Source organism: Strix uralensis, chromosome 9 (genome assembly GCF_047716275.1).
Source record: "Strix uralensis isolate ZFMK-TIS-50842 chromosome 9, bStrUra1, whole genome shotgun sequence".
Lineage (NCBI taxonomy): Eukaryota > Metazoa > Chordata > Aves > Strigiformes > Strigidae > Strix > Strix uralensis.
Genome location: NC_133980.1, coordinates 17,559,646 through 17,585,202, shown reverse-complemented (window position 1 = coordinate 17,585,202; position 25,557 = coordinate 17,559,646). Strand labels below are relative to the sequence as shown.

The following is a 25,557-nucleotide window of genomic DNA, read 5'->3' as shown; positions in this document are numbered from 1 at the left end:
CCCGCCCTTCCCGCCCGCCGCTCGTTGCTCCCGCCCCCGCGGCGCGGGGCGGAGCGCGGCGCCGCCTCGCCCCGGCGGCTGCCGAGAGCTGGGCTGCGGCGGCGCCCGCGGCCGCTCGGCGATGGCGGCGCGGAAGAAGCGCGGGCGGCCGCGCGGCTGCTAAGTAGGGCAGCGGCGGGGCGGGGGCGGCGGCGGGGCCGTCGCGGCGGCTGCGCCATGCGGGCCGGGCGCGGGGGGCCGGCCGGGAGACGGCGCCGGGGGCGGCGCGCCCTGCTGCCCGCCGCGGGCCCCGGGGCGCCGGGGCGCTGAGCAACAGTTGGCCCCGCCGCCGCCCAGCATGAAAGTGTGCCGGCGGAAGGCGCTGGCGCTGTGCCTGGGCTACGCGCTCCTGCTGCTCCTCGCCGCCCTCAACCTGCTGGAGTACAAGTGGCGGCGGGAGCCGCGGCGCTGCGGGGAGCCCCCGGCCGCCCCCCGCCACCGCCCCCCGCCGCCGCCCCCGCCGCCGGCCGGGAGCCGCGGTCCGGCGGGCGCCCGGCGGCAGCTGGTCTATGTCTTCACCACCTGGCGCTCGGGGTCGTCCTTCTTCGGGGAGCTCTTCAACCAGAACCCCGAGGTCTTCTTCCTCTACGAGCCGGTGTGGCACGTCTGGCAGAAGCTGTACCCCGGGGACGCCGTCTCGCTGCAAGGGGCGGCCCGCGACATGCTGAGCTCCCTGTACCGCTGTGACCTCTCCGTCTTCCAGCTCTACAGCACGGCGGGCGCCGGCAAGAACCTGACCACGCTGGGCATCTTCGGCGCGGCCACCAACAAGGTCATCTGCTCCTCGCCCCTCTGCCCGGCCTACCGCAAGGAGGTGGTGGGCATGGTGGACGACCGGGTGTGCAAGAAGTGTCCCCCGCAGCGCCTCAGCCGCTTCCAGGAGGAATGCCACAAGTATCGCACGCTGGTCATCAAGGGCGTCCGTGTGTTCGACCTGGCCGTCCTTGCCCCGCTCATGCGGGACCCGACCCTGGACCTCAAAGTCATCCACCTGGTGCGGGACCCCCGGGCCGTCGCCAGCTCCCGCATCAAGTCCCGGCATGGCCTCATCCGGGAGAGCCTGCAGGTGGTGAGGAGCCGGGACCCCCGCATCCACCGCATGCCCTTCCTTGATGCCGGCCACAAGCTGGGTGGAAAGAAGGAGGGCGGGGGCGGCTCGGACTACCATGCTCTGGGTGCCATGGAGGTCATCTGCAGCAGCATGGCCAAGACCCTGCAGACTGCTCTGCACCCCCCGGACTGGCTCCAGGGCAACTACATGGCTGTGCGCTACGAGGACCTGGTGGTCGAGCCCATCAAGACCCTGCGGCAGGTGTACGGCTTCGTCAACCTGGCGGTCAGCCCAGAGATGGAGAAGTTTGCCCTCAACATGACCAGTGGCCCCGGTTACTCTTCCAAGCCCTTCGTGGTGTCGGCCAGGAACGCCACCCAGGCGCTGAGCGCCTGGAGGACTGCGCTCAGCTACCAGCAGATCAAGCAGGTCGAGGAGTACTGCCACCAGCCCATGGCCCTGCTGGGCTACGAGAGGGTCGGCAGCCCCGAAGAGGTGAAGGACCTCAGCAGAACGTTGCTCAGGAAGCCGCGGCTGTGAGGGACCGGGCAGCGGGCGCCCGCGGGGGTGGCTGAGCCCCCCCGGGGAGAGGAGCCGCTCCGGCTGGCTTGAGTGAGGAAGGGAGCCGGGAAAAGCAACCTGGTTTCTGATTTCCTCCAAAGACTGCTGAAGGGTAACATACAGTAATGTGATGATTTCTTTCTTTCTTTCCTTTTTTTTTTTTACCCCCCCCCCCCCCAACATTGGGTTAGATGCGATTTAAAAAAAATAAAGTGGAACTCAAAATATGTGTAAAGCCCCTTTCCCCTTCTTTAAAATGCCAGGCAGTGATTCCGTACCAAAATCTTGTTTATGGAGTTCCTGTGGGTTTGAAGAACTCTTGCACAATACCTAACACATCTTTATCTCTCTTGGTGCGGAGGGGATGCCCTTGGAGAGTGTGATGCTGAAAATCAGACTTTTGTATGAAAACAAATGTTCGGACATGGTAGTAATAAAAAAAACCAATAAATGATATTCATTTTTATAATTACCTCAATTGTTTGGGAATTACAGTGTTGCTTATGTACAGCTGGAGGGGATGCTTCTTTAAAGAGTATTGGTGGAGGGCTGGAGTGCAACATTTGACGTGTTCAAAGATTAGGAGCTGCTCTCGCAGAAACAAGTACAGATCTCACAAATGTAGTGCAGGTTTTATGGCTATGTCAAAGCAGGTTTCTATTTAACTATTGTCTTTTCTGTTGTATTTAAAAAGTCTTTCAAGTGCCACTGTATTAATGTCCTAAGAGTTTTAAAACGTTTGCCATCACAGCAGTATTTATTTTTGTCTTGATATGTATGTCCAGGAGTCACTGTCAAATAGAAGTGGATCTACAGCGTGACAAGAAGTGCAGGATTTAAAAAGACATGTATCATACTGGAAACATTAGCATGTGTGAAAAAAAATAAAAATTATATATATTATATATTCTATAGTGCTAACAATACATAAGATATGTAAGATATTTCTTGACGTTGATTGGTAACAGGCATAACAGGGAAGCATAGAAAAATGTGTAAAATGATTTATTTTTCCCCTTTGTCTAAGTGTCCAAGGGTATATTTATGTACAAGGAGGTGGGGAAACGTATAGCTGTGTGTTCATAGCTATACTGGAGCTTTTACGGAGTCAACCTAGTGTTTGATTTCAGAGCGCTGGTTAGATACTCGTGTCTTGTGAATTGTCATTGCTGTACGATGGAGCCAGATGGTGGTCTGGCTCTTTCTGGGAGCTTTGCCTAGAGACTCTGTCCCATCGTTAAAACTTGATTAAAAAAAGAAGGGATTTTACTACTTCTGCTTTTTATAATTTCCTGAAAAAGACCCGGTTTATTAAACATTAAGTGGTGTGTTGCATATGAGAAGTGCAGACACCTCAAGTAGTTTTTACTCTTGGCAGTGTTCTCTGATGCTCTTTGAAGGCTCATTTTGGAACTTGAGTTTTTAAACAAAAGTGGTTTTGCCAAACTGTCCTCTTAGGAGACTATAGACTTTTTTACAGGAAGTACATTTTACATTGCCTATTTGGGTGTTGTGCCTTCAGAAAATGTGAAGAGTATGAGTAGGAAAAAGGAAACTGTTTTGTGAAAATAAATTGATATAAACAAGATGCTGATAAGTGTGTGTGTGTATGTGTGAAAATTTTAGTGATGTGTAATACGTCTGTTTCTTGTATTAGTACTTTAAACAGGTGATAACTGGCTACTAAGCTGAGTTCTTGATGAAGTTTTGGCATTAGATGTTGAACTTTGAAAAGGAAACACATTTAATAAACTAGTTAAAAGATTATTGCATAAGGTTGCCTATACACTTGCTGAATGACTGCATTACACATGTCCATTCCTTCAGTTCATCTTCACCATCAGTACAAATAACATAAATAATCAATGGGAGATCTTACAATTGGCCTGTAATTCCAGATAGCAGTGCTAAAAATGGGAGGGATAGTTAATTTGGTATTTGAAATACAGATTAAGGTACTTGCGTTGTTGTGAAATGAGGTGTTTTATGTTATCACTGTATGTATTCTGATGCGGTGCTGAGTGGATTTTGGACATCTTTTTTTCAGTTGGTGTATCCAGAGGCAGTGCTTGGAAATCTGATCTACTTATAGAGCATGTTGCTTGCTTTTTATCCATCTGGTTCATCAAGCACCCCTGCTACCCACCTCACAGTCCTGTCTGGCTGCCTCGTAACGGCCGTGCGTGGCGTTTGCCAGCTCTGCTGTCGGCAGGCCGAGCGGCCCGGGGAGCTGCAGAGCCTCTCTGCAGAGTGATGTGTTGCCCGTGGGGAAGTGAGCCCAGCTTCCCCGCCGGGCTGGGACACTGCTGCGATTCTGGCTCCTGCTGTCTTAAGTGTGAAACTTTGCTGCAGTTTCTAAATGGGGCTTTCAGCGTGTTACAGCATAAGCTCTTTTGATTTTAGGGGCTGAAGCATGATCATTTATGTGTGCAGAATTCCTTGGTCTCTTGGAAAGTTTTCTGGGTGAGTAAAGTGAACAGGAATTAATTGCCTCTGGGAGCGTGAAATAGATGAGCCTGATTGACTTAGGTTCCAAAAATCTCCTTTGGATTCTAATTACATTAAAAGGCTCTTCCTGTTGTTCTGAGAGAGCACTCGCTGCTCTCCTAATAATGGTGCATTGCAAGCATCTGCTTCACTTTACTGATACGAACCGTGTGCCAGCAGAGTTACAGCATCTGAATCTGGTCCATAATTTGAGCTCCACCTACTACATTGCAGCAAGGAATTACCCAACATACTGTACAGTTGTACCTGGGCACGTTTTGGTGAACAGAAGTAATGCAAAGCTCCTTTTGTGAAAATAAAGCACTGCAATTTTGTTCAGGTAAAGCTTCTGGAGAAGTGAATGGGAGTCTGCTTGTGTAAAATGCAGGTGGGCTAAGCCCTACGTTTAATGCTGCTCCATTAAAAAAATAAGTATGTGAACAACTGGCAGTTAAAAGAGGCCATTTTTAGTCCTTTTTTATATTCAGAAAAGAGGATTAGAGGAATTTAAAAGAGCGAAACAGCTGAAAAAAAATGAAAAAGTTTTAAATGTGGAAAATTATAGAGAAAAATAGGGTATCAGAAAGATTATGAACATGGTTACAAAAGACCTCTGCCTGTTGTGAGGAGGGACATCTAGCTGAGGTCAGAATACTTAAATAATACCTGGCTCTTATGCTTAAAAATAGTGCCTGGGTTTGCTTTCTGTCTGATTTAACTACAGTGTGCTGCTTCAACTGAAGCTAGTGCTTGTATCAGTGAAGAATCAATAGCATATACAAGATGCGCTAACTTGCACTGAACTGGGAGTGAGACTTTTGAAGACTTGCCACATCTTTTTGATGGAACAGAAAGGCCAGTGCGCAACTATGTGGTGTTTTCTGCTGTGAACAAAACCAGAAGACTGTACAAGTATTGTAAATGGTAATGATCACGCAGTGCGTGAAAACAGGAGAAACCCTCTGTCCTCCACTGAATCACCTTAAAACACAAGATGTGCAAAAGTGTGCAAGTTGCTGCAGCTGACTGAAACGCTGATAATGAAAAAATGGTTAGATAAAGTATCTTTCAGTCTTTCTAACAAAAGGAGGAAGTTCTTCATTTTTCCGATCACTTCGTAATTTGTCAGGTGTTAAGCTTCAAGCCCTGACTGTAAAGAGGAACATAACTGACTTAATTTAAAACCACAAACCTTGTTTTTCAGTTACGATTTGAACTCTGGTCTCTAGAGATGAAATACTGGTGGTTATAATCAATTCTGGAACAAATGTTTTTCATCCTGTAGGCCATGAGAAGAAGAGTGGGATTACTCTTTATTTCCCCTTCATTTCTAATTGCTGTGGTGTGCTTTAAGTGTCCTTGAAAGTGAAGGGTGTTTAAGCTTTTGCATATTGCAAGGTGTGATCTTAGAGTCTGTGTTTCAGCTTTGCTCCTGTGCATCGCTTGAAGTGCAGGCATGGGTCTCTTTGGAGCAGTGAATGCCAATTGTGTCAGATTGTGTGGGGCTGTTTAACGTGAACAGCCTGAACAGCAGACAAATTCTGCTTGTGTTACTTAATCAAATGGATCAGAAATGTTCTTATTCTAGTGCCATTTCAATTAAGGATGTTGTACCAGGATAAATATTACTCTGCTGGAATTATGCATGTGAATAAGGCAAGCAGATTTAATTTGTAAGTGAGTGTGAGACTGCTTGCTGTTGATGTATCCAACTTTGATGACCAGTGCTTTCTTCTAGTTATCCTGGCAGTCATTGGATGCAGTTTACATTTTGTATCACAGCTCCGGAGCAAGATCCTATGACAATGTGCACATGTTCCAAAATAAAAAAAATACATGGAATAACATTTCAGCAATATTCATTATATTGCATAGATTTAAAGTAAAAAATAAGGTTTATCTGGTTTATTTGGATTCACTGGTATCAAATGAGTTAATCTGTTAAGTAAGACCTCTTGGCTGTCATGACGTCCATGATTCTTCACATAAGTTACCAATTCTGCAAAGAAAATACATAGATTCTGTACCACAAAAACTGTTTTAACTTAGCAGGTTGGAAAATTTATTTGTATTTATTTTTCTTTGGGGCTCAGGTTCCTTGCATCATGAGGTCATGAAAGGATCACAAGAATGGGCCTGCATCGAGTGTTTAGTGTTTGGATCAATGCAAATCCAATGAGAATCAGTGCAAAACATAAAGTGTCCTGTCTTCTCTTGATGCGTGAAGAGCCAACATTCCTCAGACACATCAATACCATGAAAGCTATGAAAAAAATAATTTGTAATATAAATGGCATTGCAAATGGGAGAACTACGATTAAAGAATCATCTACTTCTGCAGTGAAACACAAAGCTGTAAAATGCATGTAAAAATATATGGCATATTCCTTTGCAGAAAAAAATTCTGTATGTAAGGGACCCATTTACACCCACTTGATGTGGGTGAGATCTCTGGTGTCCACTTCAGTGTCTGATATAGGAATATGCTTGTATAAACAGGGTGGTGAGAAGGGAATTTAGGTCAATCAGTAAGTTTACCATCTCTTTCTTCCTATCAAGAGAAGTTGGTTAGTAGCCAGGACAGCCTGCAGGTCTTTTAGTATGGGGTACTACAAAGTTGTGGCTGGATATAATGGCATTATTCTGAAGGGGTTTGAATAAAAATAGGACTTTTCTGCTGAAAAACAAGATGAAAATCAGATTGGAGGAACTCCCCAAATTAAAAAATATTAACCAAGCAATCTGAGCAAGGAAGGCTGGTAGGAGCTGCTGAGCAATCTGTTCCTAACGGCATTAGTGGAAGCTGAAGTTGCTAACTGAAAGGGGCCCTGCAGCTACCATTTTAAAGACTCTGAAGATGCTAGTAAGCTTTAAGTGTGATTTTCAAGAATACCTTTGGGTGTCATTTTCACTGGAATGGGAATACTATGCAGGAGTCAGTGGGAGTTATATTTCAGGGTGCCTCTGAAAATCATGGTCTCATAAATTTGTATTGGAAGGGGCCTCAGGAGGCTTCTGGTCCAGCCTCCTGCTCAAAGCAGGGTCAGTTTATGAGATCAAACTAGGTTGCTCCAGGCTTTATCCTGGCCGGTCTTGGAAACCTCCAAGGACAGACTGCACAGTCTCCCTGAGCAGCTTGTTGCAGTGCTTAATGGTCCTTGTGGTGAACCATAATGCTTCAGCAAAACTGTCCCCAAATCACTAATTATTTTACATAAATTTCTTGTCCCTTAATTTTGTGTTTTGCCTATGACTACTGATGTGGCTCATGTCCTCACTTCCCCTTAACTGCAATAGACGTTGGCTGCAGCTCAGCTGTTGTGAAGGTTCAGCAGCAAAAAGGTTAATGGGTAGTGATCTCAGTGGAAAAATATGGACTCACAATTAGAATGCTGCATCCAGCAATGTCCCTTGTTTCACCCAGGAGTGATAAAGAGGAGAGCAGAGGGAAAAGAAATTCGCTTAGAAGAAAGGAAAGGAATACAAAGTGGAGTCTATCAGAAGTTGCTTTTTCTCTGCTCTAAGAAGAAAGAAATACTGTTAAGGAAAATGGAAAGAAACAAATGATACCATGCAGCAAGGTCAGGAGAAGATGAATAAAGGCATTTGCATGTTAAAAGCAGAGAGGGTAGAAACCTGAAGGATATAAGATAAAATGTGCTGATGCTGTGTGCTGTAACCATTTGCGATTAATCATGATCTGCAGAAAGAATTCCTCACTTCTAACACTTACAGTTCTAGATTCACTGGTTTTGCTTATAATTTCAAGATGAATTTCAAACAGGAATAATTTTCATAATTATTTGGATACTTTTGGTGTTCCAATTTGTTTTGGGTATAGATAGAAACAGAATAGCTGACCTTTTGTCTAAATATTCCTTTCTTCAGGCCTCTATGCATAAATTCTCAAGAAGCCCCCTAGTCTGCTAAATTCTTGGCACCTTCTTATTTTCCATCTGCCAGATGGTTCCTTCTCCCACCAGTCAGGATTATCAGTAATTATCTGTTTCAAGCCATGTACATATCTCATAACAGTTTGTCATGGGAGACATAAAATGGAAAAGGGACATACTTAGTGTTTATGTAACTTCCAGAAACACTTCTGGCAGCTTTCAGTATTTGCTTATTTGCCACTGGTGGTTCCTGTGGATGCTTGCTATGCTGGTCTGGGATCAGCCCTTCAGAACTCACATTATTTGGGCCATTACTGAAATCAGACACACACCAAGCAGGTGTTTTTAAGTGTACTGACTTGGTTGAGTGGTGACCTGTTTCGTTCTTCAGGACAGCCTTGTATTTCCTTGCCCTTTCTTCTCCCAAGTAACAAGCAATAGGACAAGAGGAAATAGCCTCAAGTTGTGCCAGGGAAGGTTTAGATGAGCTATTAGGAAAAATTTCTTTACTGAAAGGATTATCAAGCATTGGAACAGGCTGCCCAGGGAAGTAGTTGAGTCACCATCCCTGGAGGTATTTAAAAGACGTGTAGATGTGGTGCTTAGGGACATGGTTTATTGGGACTTGGCAGTGTTAGGTTTACAGTTGGACTTGATGATCTTAAAGGTCTTATCCAACCTAAATGATTCTACGATTCTGTGATGCTATGGTTACATCAGACCCCACCAATGCCATACTGGGGTGGTTGGAGACTTGGAGACACTTGGGGTCTTTTGACCCATAAAGCAATGAAAAAGGTCTGACTACCAGAGCAGAGCTTGGGGTGGAAACTTGCTGACCTCCATGGTGTCACGTGCTTTTCACCTGCTTTGCTGGGTATAGCTCCAGCTCAAAGCATCAGAGATGGCAGTGGTAAAGAATATCTATTTCAAAGAGGTTTTGGTACAGAGGTAAAGAGTAAGTGGTGGGAAACAGTTATTTGTGCTTCTCTGCTCCACTACGGGAATTACATGAAGCAGCCAGTGCTGACTGTAAAACTTTGATTTTGTAAGAGTTTAACATCTGGTCCCTAATAGGATGTTCTTTCATGCTGAGTAGAGGTAAAAATATTCAGTATAAAAGTGTAACATTGTGGCTACTGCCCAGAGCATAGCTGCTGTGTTGTTTTAACCCAGGAGACCTCACCACAGGGCACAACTCGCACACCCATGAGCTGCCTTCGTTTTATTTTGCCTTAAATAGAAAAGGTATCTGATGCCACACCAGAGAGTAACCACTAACTTTTGGGAGGCGGTGCATTGCAGGTGCTAATTAGGAATGCTGGCACCTGATGTAGAAAAGGGACACCTGAAAGTGGTTGAGAGGATGTGGTGCTAAACCCCTTTACCTCCCAGAGAGGTAACAGTTTCTTGGGAAAAGAAAATAAAAACCCCCGCCCTCCTGGGTTGCATGGGACTGAGCTGCACACCCCACCCCTCCACACCCCCTTTATCTGCATTTCACAGAATCATAGAACAGTTTGGGTTGGAAGGGACCTTAAAGATCATCTAGTTCTAACCCCCTGCCATGGGCAAGGACACCTTCCACTAGATCAGGTTGCTCAAAGTCCCGTCCAACCTGGCCTTGAACACTGCCAGGGAGGGGGCAGCCACATCTCCATTTCTCTGGGCAACCTGTGCCAGAGCCTCACCACCCACACAATAAAGAATTTCTTCCTTATATCTAATTTAAATCTACTCTCAGTTTAAAACTCTTACCCCTTGTCCTATCCCTACACTCCCTGATCAAGAGTCCCTCCCCAGCTTTACTATAGGCCCCCTTTAAGTAATGGAAGGGCCTGTGTCCCACTGGGTGCAGACAGACGTCTCCCTGGTCCCGCTGGTGCTCAGGTGCCTGTTGTTTCAGGGCCGGCCATGTGCAATCAGCCTCATGGGCAGCAGCTGGCTGGGGAAGGGAGCTCTCTTGAGGGCAGGCTTCAGGGAGAATAAATGCAGGATGGGCCCTCCTCTGGCAGGAGGGGAGTTGTTCAGTGGGGTGAGCTGGGTTTTTCTGAGGCATCTCTGAGGGGAAGGACTGTTACAGGCCTCAGGTGTTCATGGCTGCTTTGTTGTAGCCCCAGGACTGCTGCAAGCCTGCAGGAAGGGGACCAGCCAAAAGCATTTTTTGGTCCTGAGGCCTTGCTGTCCCCTGGCTACTGGAGAGGTGGTGAGGCCACCGTGTGCAGGCACTATGTAGAAGGTGCACTTCAGGGTAAACAGTCAACAAAACACACTGAAGATCATCAGCTGGGACAAAGGATACTCCTGAGTGAAGCAAGAAATGAGACTCAAGAGTGATACAGGTGGCCGTGTGCCATGCAGGAGAGGCAGCCGTGTGAGGCACAGCTTGGGAGTGATGAAGGTGAGCTCTTATGGGGTGGCTGCCCTGCTGTGGTAGGGAGGATGAGCGGAGGGTGGGGGTGGATGCAGTGTTGGGACACTGCTTTGGTAAAGTTTGTGAGTGAAGATGGAGCATGTTCGGGAGTGCTATCTGCTAAACTGTGCTGTGGAGATGAGTGCTAGTGGTCTGCTTGTTCTGGTGGCAGTAGGGCTCTGCGAATGTTGTCTTGGGCTGGTAACTGGAGGGGACTGTAGCTTGAAGAAAACTTATCTGAGGAGGTGTTAAAAATGAGTTAACATGGCACAAACCCCATGCTTTAATTAAGTAAGCTCTGAAGGGGGAATGAGTTGTGCAGGGAAAGGCTCTGCCCATAGAGAGTCCAGGGCAGTTGAGCGGTGCTGGGTCAGGCTGTTGGAGATGTGGGTGGGGGGGTGGTGTGAGCTGGCTGCCCAACAGGGAGAGGCAGCTGAGCAGTTGCTGCTGTTGGGGAGCCCCAGGTATGTTTTGGGGAATGGTTTGGAGCCTGTGAGGAGCCTCTGTGGAGCAGTGGTGCTCATGGACTGTTGACTGCAGCTGAATGGTGGGAGGATGTTTGTCTGGAGTGTCATGGTGTGGGGTTCAGGCCTTGTGGGTGCCCTGCTGCTGTGAGGGCATTTGGCTCCTACCTGTGCTGTGGTATGCTGGCACACCACTGTGGGCTGCCTGGTACTACAGGAATGCTCTCTTGCTGGGCTTTGGATGCCTGAGCACTCCTGCTTATATCCACCTCTTCAGGGACATACAACAGCTCAAGTAAATCTCCTACATGTAAGGAGAGCTGATCGTTCCTCATGCACATATGTACTGACTAACAGAAAAATCTGTATGCATTTCCCTGCCATATTTAAGTCTTGTTGGGGCTCAGTGAGGAGTCCTTTAGAGTATCTGGTGGCAGTCCTGTGCTATGCCTGGAGTCACAGATGAATTACAGAAAATGCCTGTGTCTCTCTCCCTTCCTTTTCTCCCTGAAATGGTTATGGCTGTCCTGGCCCCTTAACCCTCTTGCACAGGTGAGCTCTTGTCTCCTCACTTCTGTCTCATTCAGAATCTGTAGGTGATCAGGCTCCCTGTTGCTTAATTAGTCCTTTAATAATGAATAATTTGGGTAAGTGCTTTGCGCTGAGTGGTAACCAGCTGTTTATCTTTGTCACTTCTATCTGAATGAAGAATTAGTTTGAAGTCCACTTCACAATTGCTGGCTTTCACTGTGGCAGAACATGTAAACTGTAGTCAGACAGATTCCTTAAATCATATCAAGAAATCGATGGACTTTTTCCTCACTGCAGGCTTCAGACCTTGGTACAGTGTCTAGTAATAGCTGCTCATTTTCTCGTATGACTATGTACATAGAAGATGAAGAGAAAATGCATGTGTGTGGGCTTGCAGCTGAAGTCCTATTGATTCCTCTGACCACCACGAATGTGTGTCCCTATAATCTATTACTCCTGGCTGAAACAATAAATTAGGCATAAATTATTTTCACATGTAAACCTTGGATTTTCTTGGTTTAAGTGTATAGGCAACACATGACAGCTTTCTGGGTGGCTGCTGAATTTATCCCTGTGGGAAGGTGAAATGGAAAAAATGAAAAATCTAAACATAATTTTAGAGAAAGAGGAGCTAACTGCAAGGCAGATGATGCATTTAAAATGGTTTGTGTTTAAAAAAAATCTCTCGCAACTATTTAGTTAGTACTTCTGTTCTATAATTAAGACAATTATCTTGAGTGTTCCCAGCAGTTCTTCTGCATTAGGTTACTGAAGCTAAATCAAGATACCCGCTCTTCTTATTTCTTTTCTGTCTCATTTGTAAAGAGCCTAGAGGAGAGTGAAGGGTTCCCTAATGCTGTTGTTGGAGGCTGTTAGTGCCCGGGCATTCTGCTTTCTGCGTTATATGGGTGAGGTCAGAGAAGAGGGGCTATCCTGTGATATCCAGATGGTGAATAAGCTCCCTGTACCCATGCTGGCTGTGAGAGTGCACCAGTGTCCTGCAGCACAAGGCTGTGCTGGGTGCTCTAGGAATCGATGAACCAGTGGGGCAATGAGGAGTTGATAACACCTCTGACAAAACAGGTCATGTTATTGTCTAAAAAGTAATTTTGGCATATGGTTATTCTAACATGTATATTAAATACCTCATTATACAAAGCTGTTACTGTTTCTAACTCTGCTCTCTGGTACCTTAGTGAAAGCAATGTATCTTTTGCATCTATTGGACTGGAATAGTGACAAAAATGCAGCATGCTGGCATCCTTAAGGATGTGCAAAACACTTTGTTTTTCCAGACCACTGGATACATCACTGATGCAGATCTACTTCCCTTCATTGTCCATGTACTTGGCCATAAAATCTTGTTAACTTTTCTAGCGGTGGTGTGACCTGAGAGAGGCACCTCAGAGCTTGTGTGCAACATTTCTTCCTAACCTGAATGAAGTTTCTCTACAGAGAGAGGTTGTGGTGAGAGTGGAAGAGGTCATGTTGCTCCTAGACAGCTGTGGGGGTTTGTGACAACCCTGGGTGGCAGCAGGTAGGACCTAGAGCAGCCATGAACAGCCTGCTGGGCATTGTGTGTGGTAGGGGGCCTGTGTCCAAGAGCTCTTGATTTCTGCCCCACTGCCCTCAGAACAACCAAGGGGTTTGTGCCAACAGCTGTGAGAAAGAAGCCATAAAAATACAGACAAACACTTAAGAACACATTTTCAGAAAGTCTTTAAAAAATGGTCCAACAATGTTGCTAAGTGCATATACACTTGCATTCTGAGTATCCAGGCCTGGCTTATGTGATAAACATATGCAGGGACAGGTGCTGTGGTACAAGAGGTTGTTCAGTGGCTGGAGGAGCAGGAGATAGTTAGGCACAGGGGGCAATTTAGCTCATTGATTTAACTTAAAATGTATGCTTAGTAAAAAAACTTATTGCATTAAGATTAGAATATGGTCTTAACTCATAGATATTTAATTCTCACATAACCCCCTCTTAAATAAAAACAGTAACTGTATTTAAGGTAATTTAGAAAGGGAGGAAGTCTTTTCTATGCTGATGTAAGGCATTAGGGAACAAGTGGTGCATGAGCCACACAAAAAGATAGGGTGTCTGAGGAACAGAAATCAAGATTGCTTTCACTTATGCCTGTAATGGCAAGAGATTATCAGGCAGCAGAATCAGAATAAATTTCTGAAGGCTAGTACTGGGAGTTGAGATATGGGCAGGACTGAGTTTGGGTTTACAATAGAGGCTGGGTAGAGAGGTGGCAAATACACTTTTTGTATAGATGTTCCTTCTTGTTTTAATGAAGCATATTGCATAGTAACAATGCTTCCTCTGTTCTGTTAAGCTGAGCAGTCTTTGAAGTACATACTCCCCCTCCCTAAAGTGGAATTGAAATCCCTAATAATTGCTTTCAGATGTATTTGAATTCTACTTCAGCCTTGCCTTCCTACTTGGTTTTGGCTTTCTTCAGAGTCATTGGCACTTCATCTTGCCCTAGATGCCCCTGTAAGTTGCATGCTTTGCTCTGCAGCCTAGTACAGATCAGTACGTGCCCTAGCACTTGCACCAATATGGAACTGTACCACATCTTAGCAATAATTCTGGTGGGCAATTGTTTCACAGTGTCTCTCATGTAGAGTTTCACAGCAATCTGTGCCCATACAGCCAGGGTGGTGTTTACAAATTTCCCCATAATGGAGCTTTTGGGGCCAGAGGAACACTTCTGGTCCTAGCATGAATTTAATATGATCTCATGCACTGAAACTAGGCTGTTTTACATAAGAGTAAGGAGGTTTTTTTTTCCCCTGTATTTTCAGCAAAATTTTAATTATTCTTCTCCTTATAAAAGCAGTTAGTTTCCTGAACACTCCTATTATTTCTAAGGCATTGTAGAAATTGGTGTTGCTGATCTGGCACGCCTGCTTTCTTATCTGCTGCTTCATCATGATTTCACTGTAGTGACATCTGTTGTCAGAAAGTCAATACAGTGAATTTGGGAAGAGCTACAACTGCTTGGGAAGTGGATGCATCAAGCTAAACAGTTGATCTATCAAGTTCACTTGCAATATTTGTATCAGTAATGGATTGCAGTCTGTGATCCAGTTAAGTGATGGCCTTGGCAGTCATGTCAGTACAAGCTCAGGCTGGCTCTGGTAGTTGGTACTAGAAAAATCTCTTCTGACAACAGAGAAAATACTTGTGCTGGAGTCCCTGCAGGTTAAGGAGAAAGTCAGGCTTCAGACTGGGGGGGGGTGGGGGGGTGGGTGTGTGTGTGTGGGGTGTAGCTCAGTCCTTATTCCCTCCATACCCCTTTGACTGTTCATATGCCTGATACATGGGTGGGGTTGTTTTTTGGTGTCAGAATATGCTTACTGAATGACTACCCCGAGGGCCATGTCTCTTCACCCTGTTTTTTCACTGTTAAAAACTTGAAAAGTGCCTTTAATATGCAGATTGATTGAGCGAAATGAGTAAAAAGGATGCTTCCATTATCGCCATGAATCAGGATTTGGATTTGATTGTGCATTATATACTTAAACGCAAGGCATTGTGTGCTGAATGTATTTTAGTATGTGAAATGACAGGCAGGGCATCAGCTGTAATGGGCCATGAACTGTCTCATTAGACAATGCATCTGATTTTTACTGAGTGCATCTATTCCAATGGCAAGTTTAGTTCTTCTGATGGGAAGCAGAAATGTTGAGTAGGTAATATAACAAAATCAGCTGGTTATTTGATTGGACTGAAATGAATGGCCTTCTTAGTCCAGTGAAGGATGAATATTTCTGAATGAGGCTCATCAGATTCATAACCATGCCAAATCCAAGGCTAGCTAGCTGGAAATTTTTCTTTGAATAGCACTACTGGATTTTCTAGAAAACTCCCAATGTGCTGGCTCTGAACCTTAGATATGGTACCTTGTACAAAGGTGATGATCAAATGTGTTAGTGAAGTGCATTTAAAAAAAAAAAAATTAAAAAGGTTTTGGGATTAGCAGATTTCCACAGAAAAAGCTCTGTGCTCTGGGATCAGTTTTTCAGGTACAGTCCCAAAGGTCAAGTTCTTCAACAGAATGTTCTTGAAGTTATAACTACAGAATAGTGAGTGTTTAAGAGGATAGGTACCTATAAATAGGTTATATTAATATACCTTAATTAGTTTCCTCTCCTTTTAAAATCATGTAACTTGAATCTGGTCATGTGCAAATCTTTAAATCAAGAATTTTCCTATGGATGATGAAGATCAAATATTGCCTAATCATTTTCCTTAGAGAAGTGGAGGAAGGGATTATGGATTCTGTGGCTTGGAGATTTTTAGCATGAACACCTTCCAAAAAGGGCAGTACTTCTTCCAGACTGATTTGAATTTGCAGGGTTCAAAGTGGCCACATGATAGCTCTATACCTCTTAGGTCCACTGTTACAGATAGCTAAGGTTATTTGGATTGTTTTGAAAGAGAATAAGGGAAAAGACGAGTGAGTTTATGGAACACAACTGTGGGACAAAGCTGTTCCTGCTGACCGTGAGGTACTAAACATCTATGGCAGCCTAATGAACAATGCAAGACCAAATTTCTGTGAAAGAAAAGTATATTTAATGCATCTTGAGTGCCAGCTACAGGAACACATGTTGTCTTCTAAGAATTGGCAACCATCTGCTTAGTTCATGTTCTTTGTTTGTGTGACACACCGCCCCCACCAAAAGCATTTGGTGACAGAGAGCAAACGAGTTACATAGTCAAATATGTAGATTAGCTTCAAGAGAGGGAAGCCCAGTATAGTGTTATGCCAGTGCTTTGCAGACTACTGTGTCTGTGCATAATGTACCCTCATCAGTATGTGGGGCATATGTTGTTTCTGGATGCTGAACCAGCAACACAGTTGTCTGTCCATCTCTCTAAATCTTCCATGATTATAATTCTCATAATTACTCATTGGTGTAAGTGAGAGGGAGGGTGTAATAAACTTGTATAATTTGTTTTCTACTTATCGTCAAGGTCTCCCAATTGTAGATAACATGAATTAAATCATGTCGGTAATCTAGTCAATGTACACTAAATCAAATCTAACATATGTTTCAGAATTGGGCTACAGATCAAATCAGAATGCATTATTTACATAGGTTATAACACACATACAGAACATCACAATTCTTTTGCATACTGAAAAACATGAAAAACAATGTTAATTTTAAGTTCAATATATAATTTAAAATTTTTTATGTTTTTGTTTTCTAAATTTAGCAGTAAGTATAACAATATTTCAGGTGATCCCATTCTTATTTTTTTTGTCCCTAGATTTAATCTTTATTCTATTTATCTGCTTTGAGATATGATTCTGCTGCTTTTTGTACCACAAGATTTTGGGGCAAAGTCACCTGAGCTTCAGTAACTTTTTCTTCATTTGTAAAACCCAATGACATAACTTCTTTAAACACTCTTGGGATTATTGAATGAAAGAGTCTGTACATATTCTGCAAATATAGTCACTCTTACTCATGCCATATATGTTTGTGGATGAAAAGCAATGTGAATAATTATCATTTTAGTAGTACCTGTCATTCCAAGAGTATTTGAAACTATCAAGGCATCTCAGTGGGGCAACTTCAGTATTTTTGCAGAACTTAAGAAATGTCAATAATTTCCTTGACTAGAAAGATTGTTTTGAACAACACCACCTGGATAAGCATCTGCTGATGTACCAAATATGAAAATGGATCTTCAGGCAAAGGTTTCATTGATATTTGACTTGCGATGGACTAGGTACTCTGCCAACTACTGTCACAGACTGACTTGTTTGTAATAGGCCCATGAGATGCTTAATATCTGTTCAGAGTAGATACATAATTAGGTATTTTTTGCTGAAATACTCTGTTAAATCTGGAGGAGGAAAAGAATTCCTGGGTTGAACTCATGTCTCCAGAAGACCCAAGTGTTTTTAGTTATTGAAATAATTTAGTCATCTCAATTTTTATTGGAAAAGAACAATATATACCTAGTTGTTTGAATAGTATTTTTACTACTGAATTCTGCTCTTAAAGCTAGTGAGTAATAACTACACAGCTGGCTTGACTTTTGGAAACACCCTTTACAACAATTCATCCCGCAAGAGTAGTGTGCAGAGCATGAATTTATGCATTATATAGCAGTAGCTTATTAAATACTGCTTAATCTGTGTGTACCTGGCCAAGTTTAAGTCTTCTGGATGTAATTCCAAAAAAAGGTCTGAAGTCAGCAAATATAGGTTTTCTGATTTTAGACATTTGAAAGTCTAAAAGTTGAAAGAATTTAGCTATTAGGAGGGAAATGCAAATGAGTATGATAAGAGTAGAGCTAGAGCAGAAAGCTTTCATGGTGCCTGACATGGGTGCCCAGGAGAGGTAGCGCTTGCTGCTTTCCTATCAGGAAATACCTCATCTGCCATATCCCCCAGAATAATCCTTCAGCCTTTTGTGAAGGACTTATGCAGAGTTCAGTTTCTCGTTGCACAAAGCTACGTGGAAGTGGGGGAGGAGAAAGGGCTTGAGTTTTGGGTTCCATCACTGTAATAAATAAATTGGATGCAAGGAGCATTTGTGTTGGGCCTTATGACTTGGTGCTGTCAGATGATGCTGTGCTGTGACTAATGCCTTTTCCCACTTTATTGTTATTGAAACCAATGGCAAAACTCCATTTGTGTTTAAGAGCACAAGACAAGATCCAGAGTAAGTGACAGAAGCAGATGACTAACAGTAATGAAAGCAATCAGGAAAGAACAGCCCTATCAAAGGGTATATTCAGAGGTGATTTGGAGCAGTAAGTAAAGATCATTCAGTGTCTGACTCAAAACAAGATAAAGGCAACAGCCATTGAAGGCATATCCATATATCCATTGTGCACAGAGGGAAAGTCTCTTCATACATTTTAATGGGGGGGGGGGGGGGGGGGGGGGGGAGTACTTCCAGATGGTGGTTATGCAAATGATCTTTAATTGGTAAGCAGGAATATTTCCCTTTGCCCATATTTATTTTTTGAGATTAAACGTTTGCTTGTGCAAACAGTGTCTGCAGGCTGGTACACAGCAATGGACATCTGTGCTTTTTCAAATTATTACTGCTAGAGTAGTAAGTTTGGATGAAATTTTGAGTACTGAGAGCTAGCTTCCAATACCTGATTTCAGTTGATCCATATTAAGGTTGGGTGCTATCCCTTCTCTGGCCAATTTTCCTCTACCAATTTTGAAGTAAGTCTTTTCCTGCAGCAGCCTTTCTTTTCATGGGAAAGCTCTGCCAGATGTGCCTTCTGGGGTCCCTTGTCCCTGTCAAGGGGCTGCCTGAGAGCTGCAGAGCAGCAAAGCAACCTGTGCTTCTGGCTCATGTACTGTGTGGAGGGATTGCTTCATAGGTTAGAGACGAGCTATGTATGGAGTTGCTCTGAACTTGGCCTCACATTGTTGTAACACCAAACACTGCTCTGACCATATGTAGGGGCTGTAGTCCTTATTTTTTCTGAAAAAGTGTGCACGCAGACAAGTGGTGTAGCCATGAAACTGGACTGCAAGTGTGGAGGAGAATAAAGCTAGGATGTATGTTAGCTATTTACTATCAGCCTTTGGTTGTCGCTCATTTAAGATCTAAGGCAAATTCAAGCCCCTGCCTTCCTTGGTGTGATGCTGCTGTGTTCAAGGAGTATAGGAAGATGCTGTAAGTGTGGGACTGTTAGGTAACCTGATTAGTGTCTCTAGCGTGGAGATTCATGTCTTCTGCTTGATTTATAGGGATGAATGGCCAGAATCCAAACTGCTCTTCTGCGACAGTGTTGTGCAGGGGGAGTTCAAATTCTCTAGATCACTACTTTTAGCTTGGTTGGCCGAATGTATCAAATGGCTAAACTGGAACTGATGCCAGGTTCCCTGATATGATCTCCAGTATTTATATCCATCCAGTTTGTGAGCTGCCTTGGCACTGTTCTCTGCAGCACTGAATCAGCTAGAAAGTTAGGTTAAGAGTTGTATAAAGAAAATGAAGTTGTAAAGTGGAGAGTTAGAGGAAACTTCTGTTTAAACATCTAAGCAGTAGAGAGACTGACATTTGAAATCTAGAGATGTCAGCAGATGTTGAGATGAGCCTGCAACCCAGTTTATCACTAGCACAGATTCTGGATTTATTTACTTAAACAGTGGTTTTAAACCTATGTTTGTGGATTCCAAAACATTCTTCAGTGGAGATATGGATCTCTGACCAGTAAGTTTACTGCTATTGACTATGCCCAAAACGTAGGACCCTGGTTTCTTCTGTTGGAGTCCTTACAAGCAGTCTCTGGACCTTGAAGGTTCCCTACTTAGTATTAGTGGATTACTCGAAATGGGGAATTGCTGACTTGCAAGAGAACTTGGTAGAAATAGGCAGATGTTACTTCTGGCTGCTGGTTCACTAGAAGAAACCATCCTATCTTGGAGAGAAAAAGTGTGATGCAGGTAGATTACACTGGTGCAGAGACCAGCACTGGTGTTCCTAAGGTACTCGGCTGTTGTACGTTAAATGTATCGCAGCAGGGTTTCTTGCACATGCTTCCTGAAATTCAGTTGTCTTCTTCCAGCACTTCTCTCTGCAGCAGAAAAATGGTGTGTGAAATCCTGCCTCAGTGAGAGGCAGGGACCCAAATGCTGCAGTGAAGACTGCAGTGGTGTCAGAATCTTGCTCTGTGAAGCTCTTTGTCACCTGAAAAACAGTGATGTTATTAAGCTGAAGGGGTTGGTGTAACTACTGGGTCAGGTGGGTGTTGTTCCAATGAGCTCGGCAGTGCTGCGTTTGGAAAGAAATGGACTATACGGGCATTTTGCAGGGACATGAGGCTTTCAGCAGCCTGATTGATGTGTAGTGTCATAATGACGTTTTTGAAATCATGCGGTCTTTTACACCAGTGTCACAGTGGCCTTCTAGGGAATGCAGAAACATACTGGGGATGGAAACTATGTGACATGGCACTTGGTCACCTCTGAAGCCCCCAGTCATGGCCTCTGCAGTAACCCTACATTTCCCACAGCTTCAGCTGTTCTTCCTCCCTGCTTGTGCCTGGCTGTGGCTCCCTGCCCCACTAGCTGTGGTGATACGACTGTTGTCATGTTGTGCTATGAACTAGATCAGTGAGTGGGGGGCTGTCTTAAAAATAATCTGCTTTTAACCTAGATTATGTCACAAATCTTGTGAGCATCAATCACATGGCCAGCAGACAGGGCTACGCACCTCAGAGGTGTGGGTGTAGGGAGGAAGGGACTGAGTGCCCAGGAGGCAGAGGCAGGGTGGAAACCTATCAAGCAGGCTTGATGCTGGGAACCCTGTACTCTAAAATGAGATGTTAAATTGCTGCATGTGTTCAAATGTGGGCTGCTACAGTCCTGCCTTCAGATCCCCTGCATCAGGCATGTATTGTAGGTGGTGTAGCACTTAAGATGAGGATGGCTGGCCCAGAAATCAAGCTGTGCAGCACCCAGGTTATATGTGAAGGTGTTTAACTACTCCACAGCAGGCACGAAGGGCTGTGCAAGACATGGTGCTCCAGCAGACTGGGTAGGGAGGTGCCACCACTACCCCCTGGAAATGGTAGGGCTGAGCTGTGCCTGACCTCCCTGCCTCTCCTGGGAGCCATGTCAGGTGTGCACATTGGGCATGAGAGGTGTTTACAGTCTGTATTTGGTCAGCCAAGCTGTTGGAGTGCCCATGGAGGTAGTAAAGAGATGCAGGTTGATTCCTCTTTGGTTGTAGATCTTCCTAGCCATCAGTCTAAAGTAGACTTTGGAGGGGGCACTGTCCTGGCCTTCTGTATCTCAAATCTAGTTGTTGGAGCTGGGACAAGGCTCAGCAAAGAATGCATTAATTGTGACACCAGGTGAGGGTATGCAAGAAAACTTCGTAGCCTACTAATTGGAGCATTCAGATTGGAGAGGTCATTGTCTCCTGCTTCAGGGACTGTGCTGGGCACTCCATAAAATGTAATCGTCCTCCCAGGAGTGAAGCAGCCACATCTTCCAGATTGCTTTTCCTCAATGTGTTCTTGCCCCTGCATCTATAACATTGCCCTGAGTTTGCCAGTGCTCTGCAGCTTGTAAGTGGCTAATGGGTCATGAGGAGGCAGGCTAATAAAAGGCATTTCTGTGTTCAGATTCAATTTGGATTCAGATTGAGTCAATGGTGAGAACAGTTAACCAAGGTACCAATCTTTTATTTGAAGCATTTAGTCCTGGGATTTGTGGGCACAATCACATAGCTGGACATAGATGCAGCTGAAACTAATCACATGCACAGCTCTGCAGAGTGTCATAGGATGATGTAGTTGTAGAATATTTCTATAAGAACCACATTTAAAGGATGGAATATTTAATATTTGGCAAATAATGTGTGATGGTAATCTATTTACTCTGTAAAGGCAGTATGCATGTTACTGAAAACTGAGAGAAACCAATCTACAATTGATATGTTTGGAAAGATCTTAAATTGTGCTTTAATACTGCAAAAATTAGTGGGCTTTCAGTCTTCCTGGCTTTTGACCTTTTGCAAGTTATATTTGGCTGCTTTTATTTGTTCCAATTTTAAAAGTGCAATGTTAAAATCAAATGCAAAAGTTCAGCTCTGTTCAGAGGTACATGTAAGAGGAATAATGGCTGTTATCCAGAATCATTTAGCATGTGTCTACACAGTGCAGTGCTTAACGAGGTAGGTCCCAGAAACAGCATAACTGCATTAACACAGTGCTCTGCCTCTGCAAACATACCCTCCTTCTCAGCAGAGCTAATGAGCCTAAATAGAAGGCTGCAATGATGTGTTTATACTGTTTCTAGGATTGGGGAGGTCTGACTACATTTTTTCAATATAAACCTAGCCATCTTTTCCTTGAGTCTCTCTTAAAAATTAATTTTCCCATCTGCAGTACCTCATACTTTCTATTACTGTTATCTTCCTCACTTTCTGCAGTTGACGAGTTTTAACATAAGCTGGAGATGATGTTGGTGGGTAATGTCAGTAGGAACAATGCTGGTCTTGAAAGTCTCTAGACTGTTTAAGCTACTGGAATGAATTAATGCATTATGTATCAATGCTGATTTTTATTTTTTTTTAAAAGGTACTTTAACTCAGCCTTGTTTTTATAGCTTAAGAGTTTCTGTACTATTAAAATAGCCACACTTAAGCTTAGTTTTGCATAGCTGTTCTGGTAAGATTGCAAGACGCTGCAGTTCACGTTCTGTTTTTTATGCTTCTGAAGACACTGGCATAATATTGCTGATTTGAGCCTTACCTGTAGAAATTTTTTATCTGCAAACTTCTGTATTCCTCTTGTAGAGAAGAAAACCATGCAAATCTTTTATAAAGAGAATGAGCTATTTCCTTATTGTGAATTAGTTTGATAGAACCTGTAGACTAATTTATGTACAATGTTTATCCATATTATTTGTGACTCTACTTGTTCCTCTTGTGCTCCCTGTAACTAGGAATACTCACCTGTAGAATCAGTTGTCTTTCCCATACAGAATGTTGCAGCTTGCCCAGGTTTTGTATTTTAAGCAAGCAATTAATGCTCCTTGTCAAGCTAGGTCTGTTGCTGTTGGCTTTTTATGGAAGCTTGTTTCATTTGTTGAATCCATTTGTGTATATTCAGTTTGTCTTCCTTGGTTTGTTTCTCTTCAGATGCAGATCCCATAACACAGCTCAGTTGCAGTTGTTGCACCTGTGCTCAGAATAAGACAGTGTTGAAGGGAGAGTTTTGCTTTGGGGTGTATTGTGAACAGCACTGCTCCTTTCTTGTCAAACCTACCAAAAGGCACAAAACTGAGAGGCCGTCGTGGGACTCTGCTGACACAGTATATCCCAGAGCAGTTAATGGAGTGGCTTCTTGAGTCTGTTGCCAAGTATGAGCTGTAATACTGTGCTGATTTCAGTTCATCTCGGGCTTGTGTTTATTGAAAGTAACTACAGGCTGAGGCTATTCACTGGCCTCTTTCAAGTAAGATGCTGATGACTGCAGATACTGACTCTGGCAAGAATCCATCTTTACAGTTGATGTCCTTGTTTTCAGTGTCAAAGAAATCATGTGGCAGTGTCTGCAAAAATTGTCCCACTTGAATATTCCCTGTTTCATGTTCCTGAGGCACTTAAGTATTCAGGGCTGTGAACCTGTCATTCCCCTGGAGACCTAAATTAACTATAAAAGGATTTGAATATCTCAGTTGTTGAAATCCAGCAGAGACTATTGTTAATGGAGACTTACCTAGCTGTCCATGTTTCATTGTCCTCGCTTTCCCACTTCATGCCTTGTTATTGAAGATATAGCAGTGATCTTTAGTTGCTTACTCTGGTTTCATGCATGTTGACTAGATTGCTTTCCTTTCCTGTGCCTGCCTCAGGAGAGGTAACTTGCTTTACTATTTCTGTCACCACCAGATTTAAGAAAACACCTGACTGAATTGGCCTGTACCTACAGTATATCTGCCTGGCTTATGGCTGGCCTGCTAATCTACAGACTTGTCTGACAAGTTGCTTCCTGATAAGACACAGTTGTTACTGATGGTCATCTGCTGGCAGAGGTCTGTTATCTTTGCTGGCTGTCTTTCACTGACAACAATTTCCTTCCTTGGTTCCAAAACTCATTACCATTTTTTACTTTGAATGTTCTTGGGAGGCAGACATTTATTTATTTGATCTATTCTTTCAATTTACATGAAACTGTGGTAGCTTCAATTAACAGGCATCCATCTGTGCTCTCGGCACCCTGATGGTAATTAAGATTAAGCATCTCTGCATTGTCCAAAGCAATATATAGAACCAAATTTTTCAAAACACTTCTGGAAATGTCTACGTGCAGGGGTTCCCCCTCCTGCTGGCTTCTCTTAGTTTATGACATTGGAGTGCAATCATTGCTGTGAATTAAGCATGTATTTTAACAGCTTTGCCTGCTGCTTCTCCTCAAAGCTTAGTTCTTTACAATAGCAATACTTCACAACATCTTGCCTGAGGCTGAGAAGTCCACAAGCTCCTGTGAAATGGCAAGCTGTTGGGAAAGTGAAATACAGAGTGACAATGCAAATGAGAAAGTTCTGTGCTAGTTTGTCCAACAGGCTGTCCCGTTAAAGATTGTGCTGATGGCTTCCTGGAGGCCTACCAAAGGGGGCAGTTTCTGGAGTTTGTGGGTTCCAGCCTGCAGCACAAATTTGGTATCAGTGGTACGTGATTCCTTAGGCTTCATTTGGTCAGTTGACCCCAGTATGGAAATGACTAACCTGCAAACCAGATGTTTTCCTCCTGTTCGGTGTCTCAAGTTCTAATGGCCTTTGTCTAATCATGAAAAGGAAATGATTTTTCATTAGTTTATTCTCCCTCTCTCTCTTTACTCTCACCTCAAAAGCTGGAAAGTGCCTTTTAGAAACTATTATTAAATATAATGACTTATACTTTTTTTTCTTGCTCTATCAGTATTAGTTCATTTGACTGAACCTTCTTACCTTTGTACCAGGAGGCCTCTTGGCAATGAAGGTGTGGGAAGGTGATGGGGTTGTTAGGATGGTGTAGAATGTAATAACATCACATCAGGTGCATGCTGCCTATACCTTCAGATATGTTTTAAAGTAAGTGCAGTCTCAAGTGAAAGTTTACTCTTTAATCTAGTAGGACGGGTTGCAGTACAGAAGGCTAGAGGGGTAACTTCAGGACACTGGTAACCTGTATGTAAAACTACTGCTTTGGCCTCCAGGCTGGCTTAGTTCACCCTTGTGACATTGCAGACACCACAAAATAAGCAGTCTGTTCAATATTGCTTAATGGTAAATTTTTATCTTGAAGGTCCCTGTATTGGTGAATTACTGATAAGGGTAATGGGAGCTATGCTGACAAGCAGACCCCTAGGATTGGGCTTTCTTGTACTGTAGGCTATTCAGATCTATTTTGAGATTTTCAGCTATTAGTTTTTCCCTGTCTTTAACACATGTTACCAGACAGAGTATGTCATAACCCAGGTGCCCTCAGCATTATTCACATCAAAGCTGTCTTCTGACAGTCTTGGAACAATGCACCTGCTATATCTTGCATTCATTAGCATTTCTGCTGTCAGAGTGAGAGATTTTGAGAGCAACAAGAGAGGAGATTGAAAGGGGG

At 43.7% G+C, this 25,557-nt stretch overlaps 1 protein-coding gene across 1 annotated transcript; it reads left to right on the top strand.

Moving 5' to 3' along the window:
- Positions 1 to 209: 209 nt before the first annotated feature.
- Positions 210 to 3,426, top strand: CHST2 (carbohydrate sulfotransferase 2). Its single transcript, XM_074877560.1, has one exon. It carries the CDS (start codon positions 338 to 340, stop codon positions 1,628 to 1,630), a length of 1,293 nt encoding a protein of 430 aa, XP_074733661.1. The 5' UTR covers positions 210 to 337; the 3' UTR covers positions 1,631 to 3,426.
- The last annotated feature ends 22,131 nt before the right edge of the window (positions 3,427 to 25,557 follow it).